The sequence below is a fragment of the Zootoca vivipara genome, chromosome 7 (assembly GCF_965207765.1).
Source record: "Zootoca vivipara chromosome 7, rZooViv2.hap1.1, whole genome shotgun sequence".
In the NCBI taxonomy this organism is placed as follows: domain Eukaryota; kingdom Metazoa; phylum Chordata; class Lepidosauria; order Squamata; family Lacertidae; genus Zootoca; species Zootoca vivipara.
The window spans coordinates 45,079,839-45,104,337 of record NC_142590.1 but is presented as its reverse complement, the minus strand read 5'-3'; the positions used below and the strand labels follow the sequence as shown (position 1 = coordinate 45,104,337).

At 40.7% G+C, this 24,499-nt stretch overlaps 3 protein-coding genes across 29 annotated transcripts in view; 1 reads left to right on the top strand and 2 right to left on the bottom strand.

The window, feature by feature from the left end:
* The window catches only part of TMEM53 (transmembrane protein 53), a 5,281-nt gene extending 4,102 nt beyond the window's left edge, over positions 1 to 1,179 (bottom strand). The window contains exons 1-2 of the mRNA XM_035123298.3: positions 981 to 1,179; positions 459 to 571 (exon numbers count right to left, since the gene is read on the bottom strand). Of these exons, the coding sequence (XP_034979189.2) occupies positions 459 to 571; positions 981 to 1,044 (177 nt within the window). The 5' untranslated portion in view covers positions 1,045 to 1,179. The remainder of the gene's footprint in view (positions 1 to 458; positions 572 to 980) is intronic.
* ARMH1 (armadillo like helical domain containing 1) lies at positions 1,102 to 24,499 on the top strand. Of its 18 annotated transcripts, none has more exons than XM_088673303.1 (15): positions 1,178 to 1,320; positions 1,747 to 1,797; positions 2,062 to 2,144; positions 3,199 to 3,266; positions 6,538 to 6,759; positions 7,174 to 7,242; positions 7,906 to 8,072; positions 9,647 to 9,843; positions 10,929 to 11,013; positions 12,295 to 12,417; positions 13,365 to 13,437; positions 14,635 to 14,764; positions 16,091 to 16,168; positions 17,576 to 17,690; positions 18,513 to 18,940. In XM_088673303.1, the coding sequence occupies exons 5-15, from the start codon at positions 6,554 to 6,556 to the stop codon at positions 18,575 to 18,577; spliced, it is 1,308 nt and encodes a 435-aa protein (XP_088529429.1). In that variant the 5' UTR covers positions 1,178 to 1,320; positions 1,747 to 1,797; positions 2,062 to 2,144; positions 3,199 to 3,266; positions 6,538 to 6,553; the 3' UTR covers positions 18,578 to 18,940. The 18 variants fall into 18 exon arrangements, 16 of the variants coding, with proteins under 16 accessions (XP_088529424.1, XP_088529429.1, XP_088529428.1 ...); XR_015950825.1 differs by lacking the exons at positions 3,199 to 3,266; positions 18,513 to 18,940 and adding exons at positions 22,862 to 23,025; positions 24,095 to 24,499 and having other exon boundaries at positions 1,184 to 1,320; positions 1,750 to 1,797; positions 2,062 to 2,104; XR_015950824.1 differs by lacking the exons at positions 3,199 to 3,266; positions 18,513 to 18,940 and adding exons at positions 22,862 to 23,025; positions 24,095 to 24,499 and having other exon boundaries at positions 1,187 to 1,320; positions 1,750 to 1,797; positions 6,012 to 6,759.
* KIF2C (kinesin family member 2C) overlaps positions 20,592 to 24,499 on the bottom strand; it is a 32,741-nt gene continuing 28,833 nt past the window's right edge. For 9 of the 10 annotated variants that reach the window (XM_088673288.1, XM_088673292.1, XM_088673286.1 and 6 more), the window contains 5 exons: positions 23,979 to 24,046; positions 23,430 to 23,538; positions 23,237 to 23,344; positions 22,889 to 23,012; positions 20,592 to 21,096 (listed from right to left, as the gene is read on the bottom strand). In XM_088673288.1, the coding sequence (XP_088529414.1) occupies positions 21,017 to 21,096; positions 22,889 to 23,012; positions 23,237 to 23,344; positions 23,430 to 23,538; positions 23,979 to 24,046 (489 nt within the window). In that variant the 3' untranslated portion in view covers positions 20,592 to 21,016. The remainder of the gene's footprint in view (positions 21,097 to 22,888; positions 23,013 to 23,236; positions 23,345 to 23,429; positions 23,539 to 23,978; positions 24,047 to 24,499) is intronic. The other variant, XM_035123297.3, reaches the window with a different exon arrangement.

Genomic DNA, 24,499 nt, shown 5'->3' with positions numbered 1-24,499 from the left:
ATTCAACTTTGAAATCAGTCAAGCTACTCTCTGCGACTTATTATGTATGTATGTAATTTGTATACCACCCTTCATCTGAAGATCGCAGAGCAGTTCACAACAGAAAAATACAAAATACACAATAAAACAAAAACAAACCAATAACCCCCCCTCCTACAAACACATTTTAAAAGCCATAGAATGTTAATCAGCCAAACGCCTGGTTGAAGAGAAACATTTTCACTTGGCACTAGAGTCTACTCTATGCAAGTCCTGGGAATGATCAGGTCAGGAAATTCTCACCCTAGAATTTTCACTTTTTGAGTAGTTCTTTTATACAAAATGTTCAGGTGTGCCACATGCCACCCAAAGTACAATCCACCCAAGTGTTATTCTTTATGTAATTCTGGATTGGCCATGAATTGTTCTTTCTCTGAAGAACACTGCAATAACTGCAGTCAAACAAGTTCACTACTCACCTCCTGAAGGTAGATGGTGCTGTATTTCTGCAGGTACCTATCCTTGCAGCCAGCCCACCCAAGCAGTATCACCACGGGCAGATTGCCTTTACTTCTCTTTGCAGCACCGGAATCTGAAAAAAAGAAAGGAAGATTAAAGGTCTGCCTTAGTCTTAACAAAAGGACTATTGTGCCACCAGACACGCAAACTTTTGGGGGCTGCAGCCGCCTCCGCAGATCATCCCTGCACTTGTCAGGAGATCCCTGGATAATAGGTGCGCGTGCGCGTCGCTTATTTGCGATTAATTCATTCTTCCAAAGGCGAAGTACCTCGGTAATGGAAGATTTCGGGGCCAAGCCAAAGAGAACGCTGCATAAAATCAAACTCTTAAATAAACAAAAAACAACCCGACCCCACGAAGACAGCCCTCGTCTATTTCCAGTTTCCACCTTCAGCACGTCGGTCGGACCTTCCTTTTCCTCTCCAACGGCCGCTCCGCGAGTGCCGTATCAGCGAAACCTCCCAAACTCTAGCACACTTACCAGCATTTCTCTCCCACGGGGTCGGGGGCAGCTCCACTACGCACCCCAACTCCTTGGACCCCATCCCTACGGCGGCTACCTCAGAACTGCCGCTTCCGCCTCAGCCCCACCGGAAATGGCCGCCCTCTTCGACTCGTCTGACGAATCAGGAGCAGCAGGCGAGAGAGCGCGGCCGCTCCGTGACCCCCACTTCGCCTGTAACCGGGATGCTGCTTAGCAACGCAGCGGCCTTAGCAACCGAGCGGCCACCCCTTTGCATATACAGTATATATATCTATACACATACTGCCCGTTTTCGTCAAAAACGAAACAAAACCGACCTGGGCTTCCTCGTTGACAGGTTTGTCAATGGGTCCCCGCTGGAAGTTTTGAAGCAGCCCAGGAGCAGCCTGTATATGCCAAAGGCAGGACGAGGGGTGTGTGGGGAATTGCGAAGGCTTAGAGACTGAGAGGGTACGAATTGAGAAGCTAGGATTCAAGCCTGGAAGCATTGTAGTCTGTTTAGGAAACTGCTGTTCCTAAATCCTAAATGTGTGCGGTAACAAGTGGGGGTCTCTGAACGAGGAGAGAAAGGCACTGGACACTTTGCTACATTATTCGTTTATTCTGCATCTCAAATTCCAAATCAGGAGAAAATCAGGGTGGGAGAAAACAAGCCCCACTCCACTCTGCAAGAACATATTTCTGGGGATGCAAAGAAGTTTTGCATTTTGTTGTTTATGTTTGCCCTGGCAGGGTTATCATTTGTTTTGTTTTGTTTTCCTAGCAGGATTCCTGTGACTTTAACAACTGCATGATGGAGTAGTTCAGACACTTGGTGAGTTGAACTTTAATGTCTTTCCACAGGAAACTCATCACAAATCTGAACTATACAATGGACAACAATTTTTAGCTCACATCTTATCTAAATGTTAGGTTCTAGAGCCTACAGTATATTGTTTTTGCCAAGCACATCACTATGAAGGATTCTAGGTTGGGTTGTTTTCATTATGGCTACTTTTTAATACATTAAGATGCACCCCTAATACCAGGCAGAAAGGATCTCCTTTTGGGAGTACTGTAATATAATTCGTTCTTTCAGGGAAGAAGAGTTAGAATGCATTCCTAACCATTCCTACTTAAGAGTAAGTTCATTGACTCCAACGGAGCTTACTGCCAGGTCAGGTAAGTGAAATTATGATTTATGATTGCAGCCTTAGTTACTGGAAAAGATTTTAACATTGTATGTACCAGATGTAAAAACACAGAGAAATGAAAGGGATATCTTCTAAAATGATTTTATTTCGGTAACTAGGCTACTTGATATATTGATTTCAGGGAACATTTTGTATGGGCCATAAAAATGTTATAGTCTCATGGGAGTTTGGACTGAGAAGGAGCATTAATTCATGTTGCTTTTCTGTGCTATCAGTGGGGTCCATAGCCATTGCTCTGAAAGACATTAAACAAGTTGGCTCTTCTTGCGGACAATACTAGGTTGTTTTTGAAGAACCTGCTGCAGTTCTTGCCTGCTCTGCTCAATAACCTAAGTATGTACAGTATTATACTGTATAAGGTATTATTCAACCTTTAAATCACCTTAGACAAATCAGAACAGTGGAAGGAATTCAAAGTCATGCTAAAACAAAAGTTCCATCAGCACAAACATTTTTGCTTGCCTGATGGAAAAACCTCTCCGCTCTGTGCTGTTCTGGGATTTCTTCTGGCACCTTCCCAAGCTAATTTGTGGGGATGGGGGTGCACAGGGGAGGAGAGGAAGGAAAGTCCCATTGCTTAGTTAAATCCAGCCCTTTAACACCCAAGGATAAAAAGAGAAATAGATAATATTTTGCATTGGGGGAAAATGTGTGGGGTCAGTGGCAGTATTTAAGGATCCAGATTACGTACAAATAAGCTTCAAGACCTAAAGAATGGAAGCTGTGCTTTTATACTGTTCAACATTAAGCATGCTGTACATACTTTGAATAGCTGTTAAGGTCTCTCTTAAGGGATGTACAGCAACACTAAAATGGCAGTGTTTCCTAAAGTGTTAGATCTGTTTCAGATTGTGCTTATGGTTCCATTAAAGTAGTTAACAGCTTGGCAAAAATATTATACAGCAAGGCAAGAAGCCAAGGATTGTTAGATTTACTATGCATTAGCCAATTAGGCATGGTGGGCTTCCTGTTCTGGATTTCACATTGGATTGCTATGCTGCTGAGTTTTGTGATTTCATTAGTTTGGTACAAGTGCCAGAAAACAAATATTGGAAGAAGATGGAAAACAAAGGGATACCCAATTACTCAGGTACTGTGGTAGGTTTTTCTTTCTAAAGATAGACTTAAAACCTGGCAGCAATATATCCCTGACTTCATATGGGAGAAATGGAAAGAGAGGCTACCTCAGATGTCTCCCCTCTTCCTTTTTTTAAATCCTCCATAGCAGCTGTTTTGGCAGCACTCAAATGTATACCAAATTGGCATATTGGATAAATAGGCAGTTTCTATTTGTGGTTCAAGATATCCTTGTACTGTACACTAATTCAAATGTCTACAAATAAAAAGACTGGTGAGAGAGAGAGCTCTTGAAAACACTTTCTAGAGCAGTGGTTCCCAACAGGTGGTCCGGGGACCCTCAGGGGTCCGCGAGCTATGCCGGAGGGGTCCGCAAGATGCTATTAGAATAAAAAATATATTAAATATATTTCGTATGATAACAGATTTTTTGTTTTGGCCTCTTCCTGCATGAGCAGAGTCTAGCGCAAAACTAGAATTAGATGAGGCAGTAGTTCTGCTGTATGCTGTTAGGTGGCGCTTTACAAACACTACTGTTTTGCAAAGAGGCAGCGCGCGCATTCTACTAACACTCACCTCCCCAAGATGCTTTGCGCGCGTCGGCTTCATTTGTGCGCTACAGCGCAGGTACCCTGTCTTCTCCATTCCCCTCCCTTAAGACTCTTAATTTGACTCTCACTTTTTAATTTTAGGATTAGGAATTAATGGGGGTCCTTGTCACAATAGCGGCTCGATGAGGGGTCCTCGAGAAAATTTTGTTGGGAACCCCTGTTCTAGAGAATTAAGTGCTTTTGTGATTTAACAATATGTACACATGGCAGATTTCTCATGTTCTGAGTTCAGCCCTTGAACAGGTATGTTTTCACCTCACTGACATCCAGAACCTATCTGTGCAGATGGCAAACTTGTGCCAGTATGAATCATTTCTAACTCAATCCAGAAGGCAATTGTGGGCTGAAGTCCCCATATGTCTGGATTGCAGAAAATAGATATGGAACATATACGGTAATACCTTTTGAGAGTTTCTCTGTGGCTGTGCCTTTAAAAATGCATTTTCCTTTGTTGGAAGCCTGAATCTCTTTGTGTCAACTGTGAATAAAGGTAAACATATTCACAGTAGGTGGTGCCATTGAATCTTCAAATAAGAACATGATGTGGTCATGCAGCCTTCTCCCCTGTGACTGACTTCTGTGTATCAAGTGCTGCAGCCAAGTAGATGAAGATTTATCTTTAGCAGTCAAAGGACTCATTGCTTCCTAGAAAAAAGAGGGAATATATGCCCCCATAAAAATATGGAGATGTTAATTTAGAATCAAACTAGCAATTGTTTCAGTTGGAAAGTTCTTTTAACTAGATCAGTGTAGAGGACACAGGTGCACAATATGGAGCTATAATTTATAGTGAATGTCCCAAGATGAAAAACAACTTCTGCCAAAACGCAAATATCAGCTACAAGGCTCACGAGTAAGATTTCACAAATATTCTGTAAATCAAGTGAATGAGACTCATGTTTCACCTCTTCCTCTGAAAGGCTGCTACAGCTGTTCCCTTGTCAGTGCTAACATTTGTTATGGCTAATAACACTTTCAATCACAACTATTTGAGGAAAATTGATTTATTTAGAACCTTCTCTCCTGTGCTGAAAATACTCTGCCAAGGACAAAAGCTCCTGCAAACCACAGGTTGTTAATTCCCTGATGGATTCTTATGCATGTCTCAGCACTGCTTCTTTATACATTTTTGAAGGGGCTGTAAAGAAAAAAAATGAGATAGGTAAGCTCTTCTTTATAGTTAATGTTGCCTTTATCATAGCAGTTCTGTAAGTGTTACCCCCTCAAATTTTTGTATGTGAATCAAAATTGAGTTTCATGTGCTTTCTATAGGATAGATAAGATCAGTGGGGCAGTGCTGACATAACTTCCAAGGTGTCTGTGTTGAGTTTTTGCCTTTCTGACCTACCTACAGAATCCATTTTAATTAGCCACTTCACCAAATGCCAAAATTGGTAACTACAGAATGACACTGCTTGTTAAGCCTACATTACTGAAAGAATTGTTAGTACCTTGACAAAAAAAGTATCTCTCCTGGAGACCAGGCTGAAGAAAAAGATGGCAGCCTCTTCTCTATGAAGAGGCTTTGGTCAAAGGACTCTCCTTAACTGAGGTGGTAAGATTGAATGTATCTTTGAAATCAGTGCTGTTCAGAAAGATATCAAGATTTCATGACTGGATCTAACTAGGAATAATTCATATTCTTGGCTAGTCAGATTGGGAAAGCCAGTGAACAGCAGATATGGTGCTTAGTTTGACTTAGAAAACAAGGATACACAGTTAACAATTTTGAAAACCATCCACACTGGAATATTTTTTCCCCATGAGTTCCTGGAGAAATGGATGGAGGAGAATTTTTCAGCTGAGGCTGAACTCCTAATGATAACATAGATTTTACTCTTTCCCATAGTCAGAGCAATAAAGCACCTCTGCAAAGTTCTTACTAAGCTCAGAAAACCACCCCTAAACTTATAAGAGATTCCTTGAAACATAAATTTGAACTGTTTCATATGTTAATCTCCCATATGTAAGCCTGTAGGCAGGGACTGTCTTCTGATGGTAAGCCATTCTGGGAGCCTCTGTGGCTGAAGAGAGGGTACAAATACTCTAAATAAATAATAATAGATAATATTTTAGTGGTAATTAATTAGTAACTTTGCTAATAATGCAGTACTTTAATATAATTAATTCTACTTCTGCTTTTCCAGGTAACTTGGTGTTGTTTCTGGCTAGCTAACTAAAGTTAATCTTCCTGTCCGCATTTTATCAAAACTGCAAGTCATTACCTTTTTCTTTGTTGAAGACTTGTTGGGAACATTTGGAGATTCATTCATCATCTTGTCCTTGGTTACGTGAATATTTTAAATTTTTACCTCTGATCTCTATAACAGATAAGTAACTTGAATACTATTCAGCAGGCTTTAATATGGTTCAAACTACTGTATGGTTTAAATTTAAAACAAGCATGGTGACTTGCTTTAAATTACTATTTTAATGTGAGATGCAAGGTGTGCCAGAGTGTCAAAGTCAGGCATAGGCAAACTCAACCCTCCATAATGTTTTGAGACTACAACTCCCATCATCCCTGACCACTGATCCTGTTAGCTAGGGATGATGGGAGTTGTACTCCCTAAACATCTGGAGGGCCGAGTTTGCCTATGCCTGGTCAAAGTAGATGGGGCTGGTGTATTTTCTGATCTCACAAATCCATAGGTTCTCTTCTCTTCTCAACAGAAGGACACAACCAGTCATGACTTCCATAACGGAGCAGGCAGCCATCAGCAGATTAATAAGTTTTCTACAGGAATGGGACAGTGCAGGCAAAATTGCTCGAAGCCACATTCTGGAAAATTTTATACTAAGCAACCAAGGCAAGACAGGTCCAGAACTGGAAATAGAATTTTCTCAAGGAGCCAGTTTGTTTCTCGCCCGTCTAACTGCTTGGCTCAGGTTGACGTATCCTCTTCCTTGGAGATCTCTTGTTAAAGTGTAGCAAGAGGAGCCAAAAAAGAAAGCAATAATTTCTCCATTAAAATTACCATACTTGGCTACATATTGGTTTGATAAATTATATTTATTTTTATACCAGTTATTAGTATAAATGGCACCAACTTTTGCTATATTTAGGGTAATTGTGCTCCAGTTATGGTAGCAGAATCTAATAATCCTGGAGTGACTTTTCCTGCAATATTGCCCAACGTCTTAAGTTCACAGACAGACCTTGCAAGTCCTACTTCAGACATGTTATTCCTCTAAATAAAATATGAACTCCTGCAAAAGGGCTTAGGTGGGTAGGGAGAAAATCAGATTAAGCTGAGGTTTAGTGTGCCAGAATGTGTTTAATTTAAAGCCTTCACAAACTCACAATAGTTACATGTATGGAACGTGCCTAGAGCAACAATTGAAGTCCATTGGCATCTTCCTATCAGCAGCAAGTGGGTGAGTAAAAAATATCCCATTTCCATATTTGGATAGGATACCGAGGTTTTTAGCACATTAGGTTGATGTGAAAGAGAACGTGATGTGTGGGAAAATCGTATTATCAAAGAGATTGGCAAATATAAAAAGCTCTGCTTTCTGAGGCTTGGTGCTTCTTGTCTGTTGCCTGAAGAACCATTTTATCAAACATGAAATCATGCAACTTGCACAGTGGCATGGCTGCAGGAATAAAAACTACTCCAGCAACAACCATAGGGAATGTTCTTAGATGAACCATTCCTAGTCTCCTTGGCTGAGATACCAGGTTGTAAGTGTTGGATTTGGGAATACCTATGCCCAGTTCTGTATATGGACAATGTGGTCAAAGTTTTCTTCCCATGTAAGAAAACTGGAATTGTTTTAGTTCATCAGCTTGCATTCCTGTAAAGAATGGAACACAATTTAGTGAATGACTGAAGTGCAAAGTCTTTCCCTTGGCAGCTCTGCTGCTTTAGTAAAAGGGTTACCAAAGTGGTGTTTAGGAAGAGAAGCAGTGGAGCTGCCAATTACCTTGCCTATGAAAAGAAACTTAACTGTTAATAAGAGTTAAATAATAACGGAAATCATGCAATCTTGTTGCAAATAGACTTTAGATCTGTTGCTTTCTTCTCCACATTTTTTCAGCCAGCGGTACATTATTGAATTCCTGGAAATTGGTGGTATCCTCACATTGCTGGAAATACTTGGGCTCAACCAACTGAAAGAGGAGGACAAAAGGGAGTCCATAAAGCTTCTTCAGTTAGTAGCAAAATCTGGCAGGAAGTTCAAAGAAATTATTTGTGAAAGCTATGGTAGGCAGATTGTGACAAATGAGATATTTGTCTGCCAGATATTTAAGTGAAGTGGTTTTCTGACCTCAGGGTTTTCCCCGCAGAGCTCAGCTTATTCTTTCCACGCTAGTGAATACCGCCGATAGAAAAAGTTGCTTTCTTGTTCAGTATCTCACCTGTCACAGGTTCATCAATAAAAGGGCATGGAAACATTTGATCCTCACAAGGATCTTACTTCGTAGTGTTTTCCTTTCATTGCAGTATATAGCAGCCAAGATATTTCAGCCTGTAGAAGGCGAATAGATCTCTGAAACACCAGCATATTAATAACTCTGTAAAGTTTCCTTCCTTGGGTAGAGTAGGATGAAGCATTTTAACTACAGTATTAAAAATTAGTGTATAGGGAGTTAAACGCAAATAAATTCAGCTGGGAGGGATTTTTTTAAAAAAATATCTACCATAAAGTGACAGTGGATGCTTGTTTACTGCATTGCTCCACTGAAATGGATGAGTGTGATATATGTCCATCCCAGTCCAGCAAGGGAAAGCTGTATGTGAAAAGTACACTGTAAATGGGGATGCAGATTTTGCATCTGGATGTGTATTCACATAGGAGTGCTCAATGAATCTCATTTAACTGGTTGAATATGGCTTTTCATGCAAATCTGAAGCTGCATCCAAATTCAGAGCCAGTCATTGCTGCCCATAACTAGTTGTATGAGCTTGAACTATATTGATTGGATTGGATTTATATTCTGCATTATCCCACTGGCTCAAATCAGCTTACAGTGGCTTTCCCCCTAAACCTTAATAGTCCTGTCCCCTAAGCTCCCACTTCCTACTTGCTGCAAGCCATATATAAGAGTTAAGTGCTCTCTCTCTCTCTCTCTCTCTCTCTCTCTCTCTCTGTGTGTGTGTGTGTGTGTGTGTGTGAGAGAGAGAGAGAGAGAGAGAGAGAGAGAGAGAGAGAGAGAGAGAGAGTTACTCCCAAGAATGCAAAGTGCATGTTTAACAATTGCAACCTTAGACCAGCACAATTTCAAAAACAAGAACTGATTGAAACATTGATTAAATCAACTGAATAAGGAGACTATTATTTATCTATTCATTTGCCCTAAAGTCTACTGAATTTTTACATAAATGGGCAAATACTTGAAAACTCAAAGCCTGAAAACCATTGCATATTTTAGCTAGTGTGAGGTGCAATTGCTTCACTCCACTTTGTTTTCAGTTGTAGACTCTGAAAGCATATGGAAAACAGGATTTACTTGAAGATAGCCCTGTACATTGATCCAAAAATTTCCATACATGATACCATATGAGAAACCCATTTAGTGATTAAATAAATTTGATGTTAAGTGTGTCTTTACATAAAACACATTTTAAGAATTGCAAATAGCAATTGGGTACCATCATGTTCACTATTAAGACTGATTGCCTGCCAATGGTACTCTGCATATTTATCAATGTATAATAAGGGTGTCCTTTGTTACTTACAAAATACTTCCATATTATTTAAATACAAGTTAAAACATGGGACTGCTTAGCTGACACTTTCTAGCCTGCATGTTCAGAAAGCTTTTTTTCCTTTATAGGTGTACGATCAATTGCTGAGTTTTTGGCCACCTGCAAGTCAGAAGAGACTCAAGAGCAAGTACAGATTCTTCTGGATGCTTTAGGCCATGGCAACCCCAAATACCAGAATCAAGTGTACAAAGGGCTGATTGCTCTTCTAAAGTGCACCTCTCCCAAAGCCCAGCAACTGTCCCTACAAACATTGAGGACAATACAGGTGAGCAAAAACAAGATGGAGTGGGGGAACAAAGGCATGGGGTTGCAATCTTTGTTTCATCCACTATGTGGAACTTCTTCCCATCATCTGTTACAGACAACATGCATTTTTTCCTCAGGGGCATCTGTGTTTCTAGCCAGTGCAGGATTTACAAACTGCACATATATATTGCTATTAACAGTTAAATGAAACTACTGGTAAGTGCCAAGTACCCTGCCAAAGGAACAAACTATATTAGGCAAGAAAGGCTAACAGATCTGACCTGAGTTTGATAATTGAGCTATAAGTAATGGAGATATAAGTAACCCAAATACATTGCCTTAAAATACAATGTTTGTAATTGTATTTAAATAGGTTTCAAGGTAGTTTCTTTTTTTAAAAAATTACTTAAATCTCATTCTGCCCCCATGGCTTAAATCTGAAATAGTACCCCTGAAAATATGTCTTTTTGACCTAAGAACTGTCAGCTGTAGAACACACCATCCCAATTACAGCTAGATCTAGAAGTTTAGGGACCCTTAGAACTTACAGGCACCTCCCTTAACTATTCTAGCTAATGATTATTTCTAGTTAATGCACTTGTAAAACTGATTGATAACAAATTCATGAAAAAAGCGGTCTCCCTAAATACTGCCCTAGCATCTTTATGGTTCATTGCAGCATGTTGTCTGATCTCACTTATAACACCTGTGTGAGAGTTACTGCATTAGAAAACAGTTGTTGGTTTTTTGTTGATTTTACAGCTCTTGCACCCCAAGTTGTTTATATCAGCACAGCTTTAATTTGCAACAGGGAACTTCAATCAGTTACAGCAATCTTCCTTTTACATTCTTACAAAATGAGTTGTCTCCCCTCAGTGTGTTTCATGTATATGCTAAATCATCATCTGACATGCTCCTAAAAGGAATTTGCATCACAAGGTCAAAATATAATCTTTTGTCTGCTTGCCCATGCTGAAGATTTGGGTAGCCCAGCTCTTCCTTGTGATCTCTTGATTGTGACCTATATTTTTCATGCTTGTTCTGTATTAGACCATACTAAGATGGGGTCTCACATTTTCTTCTCTTGCTCCTTTACTTTGGCAGACAATTGTCGGAGATGCCCATCCAAGTATTGTGGACTCAGTGCTTAGTGTGCTCCGTTCTCTGCATCTGGAGGTGCAACATGAGGGTAAGATGACTCTATGCTAGGCTTCCTCAACCTCGGCCCACCATATGTTTTGGGACTACAATTCCCATCATCCCTGACTGCTGGTCCTGCTAGCTAGGGATCATGGGAGTTGTAGGCCAAAAACATCTGGAGGGCAGAGGTTGAGGAAGCCTGCTCTATGCACTCACCTCCACTTTTGAAGCCAACCCTCAAATTGTTGAGTCCAGGTGACTACCACAAACAGTGGTACCTCGGGTTAAGAACTTAATTCGTTCTGGAGATCCGTTCTTAACCTGAAACTGTTCTTAACCTTAGGTACCACTTTAGCTAATGGGGCCCACCGCATCACCGCCGCACGATTTCTGTTCTCATCCTGAAGCAAAGTTCTTAACCCGAGGTACTATTTCTTGGTTAGTGGAGTCTGTAACCTGAAGCGTCTGTAACCCGAGGTACCACTGTACTGAAATTTAAAATCAGTTTTAAAACAATGCACCAGTGAGCCAAATGTCTATAGGAAGGGAAGAACCCTAGTAACTAAGGCATTAATGAAAAAGCAAATTTTATGTAAGGTACAGCACAAGGCTGGTGTGTTCAATCCAGTGTGTGTTCTAATTTGCATGGTAGCTACCACAATGCATTGAAAGACATTTTCTAATAATATTGAGCAATATGTTTTCTTTTTAAAATGCTATATTTGCTTCAAAACAGGTAACTTACACATTCCCAAGTAGCACAAACAACATGTCTTCAAAGCAGGTGACTCACTGGCCTTTATCCCATACAGTTAAGCTGTGTGGTTAGTGCTACCAATTTATTTTTTACTAGTCTACACATTTTATGAAAGAACCAACAGACGGTGCCTTTACGGAGGGATTGAAGTCTTTAGGAACTTTAGAATTGCAGTTAACATGCTATATTGCCTAGTGCATTAACCAACCCACTTTAAAAAACAGAGTGTTATTTGTCCTATTAACTGCCGTATAAACATGAGGACCACCTGCTGGATAAGACCAGTGGCCCATCTAGTCCAGTATCCCATTCTCATAGTGGCTGCTAGCTGCCTATGGAAAGCCCAAAAGAAGGGCCTGTGCTCAACAGTGTTCTCCCTGCCTAGGATTCTCAGTAACTAATCACACTGGAACAAATGCTTAATAAAGACTGGACGTAGTTGAACCACCTTTTAGGCTTTGTGTAGGCAAATTATTCCCCAAGAAAAACTGAGGCTTGCTCTGTGCAACAGGAGCTACCTTACTACTATTACTCTGTGACATAGCAACCACTTTAGTATCTTCCTTCTTCTAGCGATTCAACTGATCAAGGACCTCATGGCATATGATGTGCGGCCAGCTTTGCTAAAAGGATTGGTTGCATTGCTAAAGCCATCAAGACAGGAGACTGCCAAAATGCAAGCCAGAATTCTGGAAGGTGAGATCCACAAATGCTGTCATTTGGACCCACTTATGAAGATGTTCCCCACTTCTACATCTCCTTCCCTATCTCTAGAATATTAGTCTAAGGCTGTGTTCACATTCTCATTTACTATGCACTCACTGCATTTCCAGTTTTTGTGTTAACAAGATGTTAGCCAAAATGTGTATGTTTACTGTACTTCATACTATGTTTGGTGCATTGTTTCTCAAACCAGCTTCACACCAATTGGAGTTATTAAGCTGTTCCCAATTTGTCTCCACCCATGTATGAACATCTCTGCATAGGGTAAAGACATTCCTGCCTGTCAACATTCTCTGATGTGTATAGAAACAGAACAAATTGAAGCTGTGCTGATGTAAACAAGTTGGGGTGCAAGAGCTATGAAATGCACTGAAAAAACTTCACTGCTCTCTAAGGCAGTAATGTGCGCACACACTTAGTGTAGCATTAATATTCTTCGTGTGTTGAGAAGGGAAGGCATATATTTTAACAACTTAAATCCATATTCTGTTCCTTTTCTTTTATCATGGGGCCTGACCTCTTTCCTCTTTTCATACCTGAAAACCTCTATCAAGTTCCAAGTTTGCTCAAAGCGGGACTGTAGGTGTATGGAATGAGAACCCATTGTGATAGAACAGAAATTCATCTCAATCACGGGTCTGAGAAACTGGAGCAGGGAGGGCTGGAGGAAAACACTGACATCTTTCAAAGCAGACCCAAACCAACATTCCCTGCTTACCATCAAGGAATTAAATTTCTGCATGACGTGTGAAACAGCAATTAGCTGGTGCTAGCCTGAGTCAAACTGTGCTGCTGGATAGGTACTGAATGTTTTTTCTGTGCAATTCCATTCTTTCTGGACAGTGTTTTAGGTCAAAAGCAAAGCTTTGGGGCAGCTATGAGACACAGTACCTGACTCCTACATTGTTTCCTACATACAGAAGCAGGTACGTTACACCTGATGGAGTCCTTGCCAGCATATATTCAGCAAGCTGCCGCTGCCAAAGCCATTGGGTAAGAGATTATGATGGGTTACTGGAACCAGTTGCCAACACAGAGGCAAACTGTGAAGCACTCTTAGCCCAGTTTTGGGTAGGCCACAGATGCAAACTAGAAAACACCTCACTTACTGTGTGAAACAGCCACCAGTCCACAGTCCAGATTGGCAAACTATATACACCCACTTCACCTGCTACTCAGATGGAGGCAGTAGGGCACTAGAGGTTGGGCAGTGTTTTTATATATTTTTAATGGATGGTGTTAACTAGATGTTTTAATCATACTATGATATCTACTTGCTGCATTTTGTTCCAAGAACCTCAAAGTTGCAATTTTAGTCTCTTAACATAGCACACTGGCTAAGAGGGACTTGCATTGCCCAAGGCCAGCCAGTAACCAAGCATATATATTTGAACCCCGCCCCCCATCCAAACACTACTACAAAATGACTTTCAAGCATAGGAGTTGAATCCATGCCTTCTGCTTCTTGATGCAATATTAGACAGCCAGCATCACATCCAGTCCCTCAAAAACACATTCAGAACTAGAATACCTATATAATCCAACCACTATTCTCTTATCTTTCAGAGTTTATAACAGGCATAGGCAAACTCGGCCCTCCAGATGTTTTGGAACTACAAGTCCCATCATCCCTGACCACTGGTCCTTTCAGCTAGGGATCATAGGAGTTGTAGTCTCAAAACATCTGGAGGGCCGAGTTTGCCTATGCCTGGTTTATAACATGAGCTAGAGTAGATAGAGAACCCCTTGCAGGTTATCAATGGAGGCATACATAAAATATCATCTGAATATACAGATCCTCTCTAATCCTTTTAGGGTTGTCATCTTCAGCACTAGACAAAAGTGTTTGCTGCTGAGCCATATTCATGTCACCATCCACCTTACTATGCTAAGCACCATAACAACTCATTCAGTACAATAGATTTACCCAGTCAGCTTATTTTCTTGGCAGTGTGTGCCTTTAACAACTGTTGCAGAAATCCAACAGTGCAGCAATTAGGAAAGCTCAACCTATTGGATGTCTCCTTTTACTATAAGATGTCTCACTGCCAACCAGCTGGTAAAAGGCACAGAACAACCTAGATCTCTCTAGCTTGTAAATTAGTAGGATGCGCCCTCTGCTCTTAAACACCCCCCCATCTGTTTATTGAAAACATTTTTATCCCACTCTTCAAACACTCAACTTTGCAGAATTCTGGCCCAAGACTCCAGAAAAGTGGCTGAGGAGCTGGTCTTCTTGAGAGTGGTGCATGGTCTCATGTGTGCCATGGGCAACAAAGATCACACTAACTGCCAGAGGCAGGCCAGCATTACCCTAGAGGCAAGTGACTTTGTTGAAAAGGAGGGAACTGGGCGTAGATACCTATTGTCACTTTTTCAAAGCTCTCTAACTAAAGGGGTTGTTTCGGTAGGTGGAATGGGTGGATTGGATGAGATAAAACGTTAGTGGATGAAGCATCATCCCTGACCACTGGTCCTGTTAGCTCGGGATCATGGGAGTTGTAGGCCAAAGCATCTGGAGGGCCGCAGTTTGGGGATGCCTGCACTAAAGAATACAAAGATCAGAGTATGACAGGAGTAATTAAGGCTTTGTTAAAATTTAACATGCATGGCTTGTAGATGTTGGAAGCATGGGAGCAGAAACTGCCTGTATATTTAAGGCCAACTATACAGAAGTGTTTTAAAACTGTTTTTAATGTATTTTAATGCTGTAACTGGCCCTGGGATCTTAGGGTGAAGGGTGGGTAATTAATAAATTAATACCACTAGAGAACTTTTAAAGTCTCCATTGTGCTGGGAAATTATGGTTGAGGCTAGAGCTTTGGAAAGGGATAACAGCAGCCCCCCACTAAAGATTCTGAGTGATGAAGACCAGAACAAGAAATACTAATGAAACATGGATAGAAAATATTAGATTGCAGTGTTTTATACTCCTGTAGCTTGTTGTTGTTTAGTCATTTAGTCGTGTCCGACTCTTCGTGACTCCATGGACCATAGCACGCCAGGCACTCCTGTCTTGCACTGCCTCCTGCAGTTTGGTCAAACTCATACTCCTGTAGCTTAGATGGCACACAAAGGGCTGCATCCAACACTATACAGTCAAACCTCAGGTCCCAAATGCCTCCGTTTTGGAAATTTTTGGCTCCTGAACACCAAAAACCCAGAAGTAAATGCTCTGGTTTTCGAACGTTTTCCAGAAGCCGAACATCCAATGCAGCTTCCGCACCTCGACTGTCAGACATTTCGGAAGCCAAACGTTCGACAACCAAGGTTTGACTGTACAAGCTAAGTTTCAGTTGTGCAATGGAGTGCTGTTTCCTCACCTCTCTGCATTCAAAATTTGCTCCATAGTATACCCAACCCTCTGGAGCAGGCATAGGCAATCTTGGCTCTCCAGATGTTTTGGAACTACAACTCCCATGAGCCCTGATCACTGACCCTGTTAGCTAGGGATCATCTGGAGAGCCAAGGTTGCATATGAGTGCTCTGGAGTCTGGAGAGTTTAAGGATGCATCATGGGCTGGAGAGAAGGGAGACGTTATGTTAACTCAAGTAGAAGTCTGCTGCACAAACAGAAAAGCAGAGCTGGATACAACCCAAGGATTATTCTTATTTTCCCTATGGATTAAATTGTGTTCTCTTGCAGCATTTTGTAAGGATGTTCATAGTGGTGGAGAATCATACCCGGAGCGCCATGGGAGAAAAATTGTTTGAGCTCTTTATGGTATGTCTTGTCTATCCTCTGTACTAAGGTTAAGGGACTCAGATATGAGCTGTTTTATTTGCCAAAAGCAACAGTGAGATTTAAGACAAAACACCTGAAATCCAAAACCACTTTTCTGAATTGTTTAGAAGTCTTCCCTCCCGCCAGCAACTATAGTAAGAATCACTATCTTCTGTGGCATAGCCAATGTTAGACAAGACCTTCAGTAACTGTTAAATTCAAATGCATGCTTTAAGAGAGCCAGAGTTCAGAAAGGGTAGTAGTATCTCCTTACTACTTCTGCCATTGTAAAAGCTGCTTTCTGCTTACCAGGTTTTTCTTATCCTCTTATCTTAAACCACTTAGAAACCTATTTTAAAAAGCATTAAGCAGTATTTAAATTAATAACAATCTTGAAGAGGAGGAACATAGAAAGTGGCACAGTAGAGGGAAAGCACAGCTCTAGACCTTTTTTTCAGAATAAGGGCAAGAACATCATCTGCCAGAGTAATTGATGGATGCAACTGAGGTGATGAGGCTTTCCAATTTGCTTATGACAGATTAACCAAAAAGTCTGAGAATGAGGAAAATAATCAAGTAGAGGCGTAAAATACTTAACATGCCTCTTTAAACCAAAGCACCATCTGATGCAATATTCTGGCCTTCTTTCCATACTGTGATTCATCTTCCTAGCAATTTTTGCTTTTCTCTTTCTAAGTAAACATATTCAACCATATTTTTTCCATTTCTGTAAAAGTTGTTCTGAACCTTGGATTGGCAGATTTTGAAAGAAAATAATTTGGGAAGCCTGCATATTTTAAAGTGTGGATTTACTAGTAAAGCTAATTCTAATAAAACTCTCTCTTCATAGCTGTATATGATGGTTATAATAACCAACCACCTACAATTATTGAATGATGTTTTATATGAAGTCTCAAAACTATTTACAATAAATATTTTCTATTTTTCTAAACATTATAACACATGGCATTAGTACAGCAGCAGTAAAGCCCAGATAGAGCAACTGCAACAATATAATTAAAGCTGCCCATATGTCAAAGAATAAAAATGATACCGTATTCCCTCATGGCAAAATAATAAAATTGTCATCAGGTGTGCCTTTCTGGAGACAGCAGTCTAAATTTCTTCTAAATTTTTCAAATATCCTATTTTAATCAAAAGCCAGACTGCCATTAGTCCTTCAGCTACGGTAATTAAAATATTCTAAGAAGTTCATTGTTCAGATACTGTCATCCTAGCCTCTGAGTGAAGAGACATGTAGAGACAACTCCATTAGAGTGGCCCTTGTTTCAAGGAAGAGATGCCAATGGACAATCAGGAATTGCCCCCCCCCATTTATTTCCATCCCTGAACCTTGGAAAGTTCCTGCTTTTCAATAATGTGACTATGTTACCTTTCTTCCCTCAGCAAGATGCTACAAACTTGTACCTGAATATGGATGCTGTGCAGGCTGTTATCCTGGCCACCAATATAGTCAATATTCCAGAATATATTTTGGCTCAGACAAAAATGGATATTCCAGGTGTGTTGGGCACAGTTGTGGACAAAATAACTTTGGAATATGTAGATACCTCCTTAATGCTTTAAAAAAAAAGGAAGCAAGGGAAATGATGGGATGACATATTGTGTATGCAGGTTGTGAATAAGTACAAAAAGATGATCTGGGACAAGTTATTAGTTCACAACAGTATAAACAAGAAGGGTCTTATGTTAATTCAACAGCTCCAGAGGGGACAGAAATTGCATATGAAATCTGTAGAGAGAAATGGTAGTTAGATGACAAGAAAAAAAGTACTGTGTCTACGAGAGTGATGTGCATGTTGGCATACAGCCCTTTGAGGGCTGGCAAAGCCTCAATGTGGCTCTCAAGCCAAAAACGTTAGCCACCCCTGTATTATGCATTTATACTCTTTACAACTTCGCTTGTGCATACTGCATTTTATTTTATGGAAACTGCCATGTGAGGATGCTTGGCCTAAAAGGCAGCTTACCAGTACCTTAAGTAAATACTGTATCTTGTTTATATAACAGTACAGTGATACCTTGGTTCCTGAACTCAATCCAATCTGGAACTCCGTTCAACTTCCAAAATGTTCGAAAACCATGGCACGGCTTCTCACTGGCCCCGGAAACAATGCCAACAGCCGAAACGGAGGTTCGGCTCCCAAAAAAGTTCGCAAACCAGAACACTTACTTCCAGTTTTGCAGCATACGGGAGCAGATTTGTTCGTCAACTAAGCTGTTCAGAAACCAAGGTACCACTGTATTTAAAAAATAAGCTACCACACTTGGTACTGAAGTAATGAACTGAGTTGCATTTCTTGAACTCTGTTTCCTCCCTCAGAGAGAAACTCAACTGCAGAAGATGAACAGGAACAGCTGTCTCAAGATAGCGAGTTGCTGCCTTAGTTAGCTACCTCTCAATTGTCCTCATTGTTCATTTTCCTTTATTTTTTCATGCATTCTATTTCAGGCCCTACCACCCATCCCCATGAAAAAAAAGATGCAAAGCTCCAAGTTCCTTATGACAGGTGACTTTTGAGTCTCTGTCCCCATCCCTTCTCTCAAATCTCCTTAGTTTGGTTATCAACCACCAGACACATCAAATTGCCAATTGTTCTGCAACAGCTTTCTTCGCAACAACATAAGCATAGACTAACTTGTGTCACAGACTTATGAAAATAAGGAATAATCCCTTGTACAGCCACTTTGAGTTCTGAGGAGGAGATAGGTTATCTATGTAATAAATAAAAACAGTACTGAATAACTAAATTTAAGTCTCTGTCATCATCATACATATCAGACACAAGACTTCACTCCAATTTGCAGGTTAAACTGAAAAAATGAACATACAGAAGATACACGGGCATCTGGTTAGCCATTTTGAGAACAGAATGCTTGGCCTTATCTAGCAGGCTGCTCTGCTCTTGCACTGCAAACTCTAAATCCCTATGCCAACTTATTTTTGTGCAAATAGACTCAACCCTAATGTAGTAGAGCATCCAGAAGTCTACTATAAGACCCAAGTGTTCTTTTCTTGAGAAATATTATTAAAGGCAAAACATTTACATGATTTGCAAGCCAAAAGCAGAAACTGCATTCTCTAGCAGTGCTACTGGGAAAGCAGCAATGGCTTCTCTAGTTATGCATCCAGCATATAAACACACTCTTGAATACTTCATGGCTTTACTGTTATAGAAAGGGATTTTTGAAGTAAAACAGCTCTTTAAGAGAAATTAAGGAGCAATCCTATGCTTAAGCCCATTGATTTCAGATACGGCTAATTTTGTAGGATTTGGCTGCTTTTTTCCTGAAGTGTACTTTAGCACAATAGATAGTATGTATGCTTACAGATCAGGCCTATACTTCATAGAGACGGAGACAAAATGTTGAAACTTCATACCAGCCATTTCCCAACTCCTAGCTCTGTTCTCTTAGAAAGCATGCTATGCCATTAGCATCTCCTTGGCTACTTTGTATGCTTAGATCTTAGGAATCCATTAACACTTACATGCAATAATGACACCCTAAATTCACTTTATAATGGGAAATGCCAGACAAAATTAGCAGCATCCTTCCCATCCTTTAAAAGCTACACTGATACATCCATGCATATATCAGACTTTTCTCATACTATAAGCACATATATAAAAACACACACTTTTAACATTTTGGGGAAGAATACTGAAGCATACCCACACACTACTGGCTCTTGAGTAGTCCAAATAGGTGCAAATTTTAAACTTCACAGTTACAATGAAATGGCCCAAACAGTCCAGACTTTTTGCCATTCTACTGATAAAATGCAAAAACTCAGAAAGGCAGAAATTAATTTCCATTTCAGAACAGACTGACACTATAATTGATTTTATTCTGTGAACCGCTCTGAGACCTCCGGGTATAGGGCAGTATATAAATTCTAATAATAATAATAATAAAGTTTTTTGTAGACTTTTTTCAAAATAATACCCGTCAGAGATCGTTTTCTTTTAAGCACATGATTAATGCATAAAGCCAGTAAAATTGATAGGGCAAAACGTATCTGACAGGTTTCAATACCAGTGTTTGACTAGTCAGAAGTCATAAACTGAATTCTTGCCTCTATATGAATGAAGCCTATCACAGTCCAACACACTGACTTAAATAGACATGATTATGGTCATTGTTCATTTGCAACATTTATACCAGGAACAGCCAGGAGCTGTGTACTCCCAGGTCTGCGTGAGGCAATACCCAGACCTCCCAGGGACTAAAACATCCGGTACTATATGGGCCTGGGTTGTTAAATTGCACACATGGAGTAAGTATTCCCCTCCATGTTGCTCTCCAAACCAGATGTGCATACAAATCCAACATATACAAGTGGCCTCCAAAACAGCAGAACACCTGCAGAACACACTTCAAACCCCTCACAATACAGGACTTGATGTATTCAGAAATATTTATTTATAAACTGCTTCAATTACTGATTATTTATTTTTTAAAAAGTCTCAAACAACAGCAAAACCAGTTCAAGATTCACTGGATTGCATTCAATGTTAACATTTCAGAAGTATTTAGTGAAATACTTTATTTACACTAGAAAAATGTACAAGCTTACCAAGAGACACCAAAGCAACTCTTCTTCTTAGCCTTCAGTTGTGAAGAGGAGCAATGGTCCCAGAAACATCACATTCTGGCAGAGTACTTTCCTTTGCCTGCATAAAGGATAGCACCCTCTCCCCAAAATAGGGAACCCTCAAACAAGATAGGATGAACCTTCTGCTTGCATTTTAAATACAGTTAACAGCAAACCAAAGAAGTGACAGACAAATAGAGAGGGAAGAAATTCATTTAACAAGTGGGTAACTACTGAAGTGGCCGCTTATTCAGATACTTGCTGGCTTGTTCTTCCATCTGCATGGCAAGGGTTAGTTCTTCCAGAGTGTCTATGGAAGAGGAAGGAGACAGAGAAGATAGATGTCAGCATGAGACCCCTTTTGGGGGCATCCAGAAAACATAAAAAGAACCACACATCTAGACACTCCATTAATTTCTTTCTGACCATTCTGGTGGCAGTAACAGGATCCAGCAGGCAAGAGCCTGAGTTACCTTACCAGGACCATTTTGACAAGTGGGTGAGACCCACATGTCAATCACCTGACACCCTACTTAAAAGCTGGGCTGCAAAGGACAATACCCAAGGGCCTTGCTCTAATTGTCAATCAGCTGGTTGGTGCTTGCAGCAAGTCATGTTTTGGGCAGGGATCAGCTGCACTATGGAGTTTATGGAGTTCCTATTTGGAATTCAGATCGTGCAGCCAGTCTCTCCAGGACTTGCTGTCAGCCACTGCTGTCTTGTCCCATTCAAGTATATGAAAAATATCTTCTAGCAAAATAGCATTGTGCATGACTGAAAACAAAAGTGAAACTAATTTTTTGCCTCAGGATTGTAATGTTTACAAAGAGAGCCACCTAGTGAATGCTTTGTAAAATGCCTATTCCTTTAGTTCTGGAACATCACAGTACAGTGTAGGGGTTATCAACATTTGGGGGACCCATGGGCACATTTGGAAAACTGAGAAACCGTCATGGAGGACCACACACTCCACAGCAATGCATGAACCCACCCCAGTGCAACTGCCTCACTCAGTAACAGTGCAACCTCTTAAATTCCACACCCCACACTGAACACTTGTCTTACAAGGACAGAATTCCAGAATTAAACAAACAGCTCCATACTGACCCCCCCTTCCTCTCCAAGGATGTGCACTAAGAGGACAGCGGTGATTCTCTTCCAGCCTGTGGCAATGTATTCCTGGGAATCACACACCATGTGTTTAACCAGTCCAGTAGTCAAACCGCGGTATTGCCTACCAACTCTACACTTTAGCGCCACAAAGCTCCTTCTCAAAGTGCAAAGGAAGTACAGTATAGAGGTGCGCAAACAGCAAGTTGTAAGAAAGCATAATTTATTATACTGCACGTTATTGTTGATCACTGTGCATGCCTGTTAAGGCACTAACCATAGCTTTGAATTTTTGAAGTTTTGCAGAGCTTGTGTCAACATGAGATGGTTTTAAGATCAGAGTTAAAACTAACATGTTTTCTTTTTAAAAAAATCAATTAATACACTCTAGCTAATCTTTTGTAAGGGAGGCAGGCACAATGCGATAGTAACCTAAACTCTGCCTGAAATTTTCACTCCTATGCCCGTCTCTCATGCAGTCAGTTTGGCAGAAGGCCATCTCTATTTTATCCTTCCACTATTTTATTCATGCCTTTTGCCTAGAAGTCTTTTTATTCAAACCATTTTAAGTCTCCCCACATCATTTATGCAGTACAGGTGGTAACCGCTTTGCATGCAGTCAACTGACGCGTGGGTCCTTTCGGACCTGGAAAAGGGCTTAACGGGGGTAGGCTTATGCATGCTCCACCTATGCACGTGGGGGCCAGGAACAGAACCCCCACGCAAATTGAGAGTTGCCTGTACTTTCTGGACAATCATGGTAAAGCCTTACATCTCTACCCGGCCTCCATCATCTTATGTGGCAAGCAATTTTGGATAGCAACTGCATCGCTTCTATATTCTATGTAGTGTTTAACAAACAAATGGCAGTTTTCGTAGCATAGCTGAACATCCTGTCACAGGGAAGTTGAAAAGCCAACTCCCCAAAGCACCAAGCATTTTAATTTCTATGTTACTTCCTGCAGTGTGTTACTGAAATACAGCACCGGTACCTTTCAGGCAGAGGAAATTTTTGGATCCTTCATTTACGAAGCACTGGGCTTGATACACAAATTCCTCCAGGTCATATTCTGGTTGTTCTGCAATATCCAGGAGACAGTTGCAGTCGTTCATTTTCTGAGTACGAAAGGTGAGTAAAGTTAGGAGTTTCTCTTGCATTTACAGAACAAACTCATGTTACTGGAAAGACTGGCTTAAAATTTGCACTGAAATCTTGTTGCATGCTACTTGATCTAGGATAAGCATCATTTCAGAGTTGCAATTTCAGTTCTTCAGCAGTAAAAGCCACTTGAACCCAGAGACCATCAAGAGGATTTGGTGCACTACCCACCAATACATACCTCCCTGACTTCCTTAAGCTCTTCTATTGCCTTCTCCTCAAGCTCACTTATCCGGGTGACAGCCTCACGGAAACTGGACAGATGAGACAGCTCATCTTCAGAAAGCTGCTGTTTTGACAAGAGAAAGTATTAGCACAGCCTCACTAAGCTCTACTCGCCAAACAGATTGCCCTCCCGTTCAGCACATGCAAACCTCATTAAGGTGGGCTGATTCTTCTTCACTGATATCCACCTCTTCATTTTCGGTTTCCATGCAGTTCTGTGCTTCTCCAGCTGTTCCATTGTGAGGGAGCTCCTTCACTCTGAGAACAGAAGGGAAGACTTCACATAGAATCCAGCCTTGGTAAAGCACTTAATGGCCTGTACACAACACAGGTGAAGCCTGATGGTAGGACTCAACACTGCCCTCTTCCAGTCATTCTGTCTGCGCAAGGATTCCAGAACAATACCCCGTCCCGTCCCCCACCCTGTTCTGGAGGTTCTCCCAACCCCCACAAGCCAATTAATTGGGGGCCACAGAGGGGAGGACAGGGGGAATGCCCCATTGCACAAGCTGAAGCTCATGTGCAGGGCTTCCACTGGTGGTGCTGGTTAGATGAACGTGAAAGCCTGAGGCCATTTGAAAATTGCAATTCTAAAATAGCTTTTCCTTCCACAAATACATTCTGACTAAGATCACTTGTATGACCAACAATTTACCCCCGTGTTAAGGATGAGATTTGTAAGTCCAGAAATCACTCACCTATCAGCATACCGCAAGGTATTTAGGGTATATTCACAGGAATTCATGCCTGGGGAGATCATTGCAATCTGAAAGCAAATTAAAAAATTCATCTCTTATTTTCTATACAATTACAGTCACTCTCATCCATCTAGCCTGCGATGCTGTCCCAGAAGTTCTGCTTCACTGATCCCATCAACAATGAAGCACCTTCAGTTTTCTTGTTTCTGCACCTTCATCGTATTTACTTGGAATTTAGACTCCACAGAAATCTATGGGCTTTTTCCAAGCAAACATGTTTAGGTTGTCACCCTAATGCAACTAAGATCCTGAAGGAGAGCAATTTTAACATCTGTATGTTGATAAGCTTTGCTCTAGATTCCAACATACCGGCTCATGAACCAGTGCAACAAAATATTTGATCAAGAAGTTTGTTTTGGCTTTCTGCATAAATCAAGAACTGCATATAATTTCTTTAAGATACACTGGCATAGCTATTTTACTTGTTACTAGAAACAGAATAAATTAAAATCAAGTGGTAA

Excerpts from the sequence above, each read along its gene's own strand:
- ARMH1 (XM_060276959.2), top strand. The coding sequence starts at position 6,479 with ATGGGGCTGGTGTATTTTCTGATCTCACAAATCCATAGGTTCTCTTCT. Across the intron at positions 13,438-14,634 it reads GCCGCTGCCAAAGCCATTGG|AATTCTGGCCCAAGACTCCA; the intron begins GTAAGAGATTAT and ends TCAACTTTGCAG. Across the intron at positions 16,169-17,575 it reads AATTGTTTGAGCTCTTTATG|CAAGATGCTACAAACTTGTA; the intron begins GTATGTCTTGTC and ends TTCTTCCCTCAG.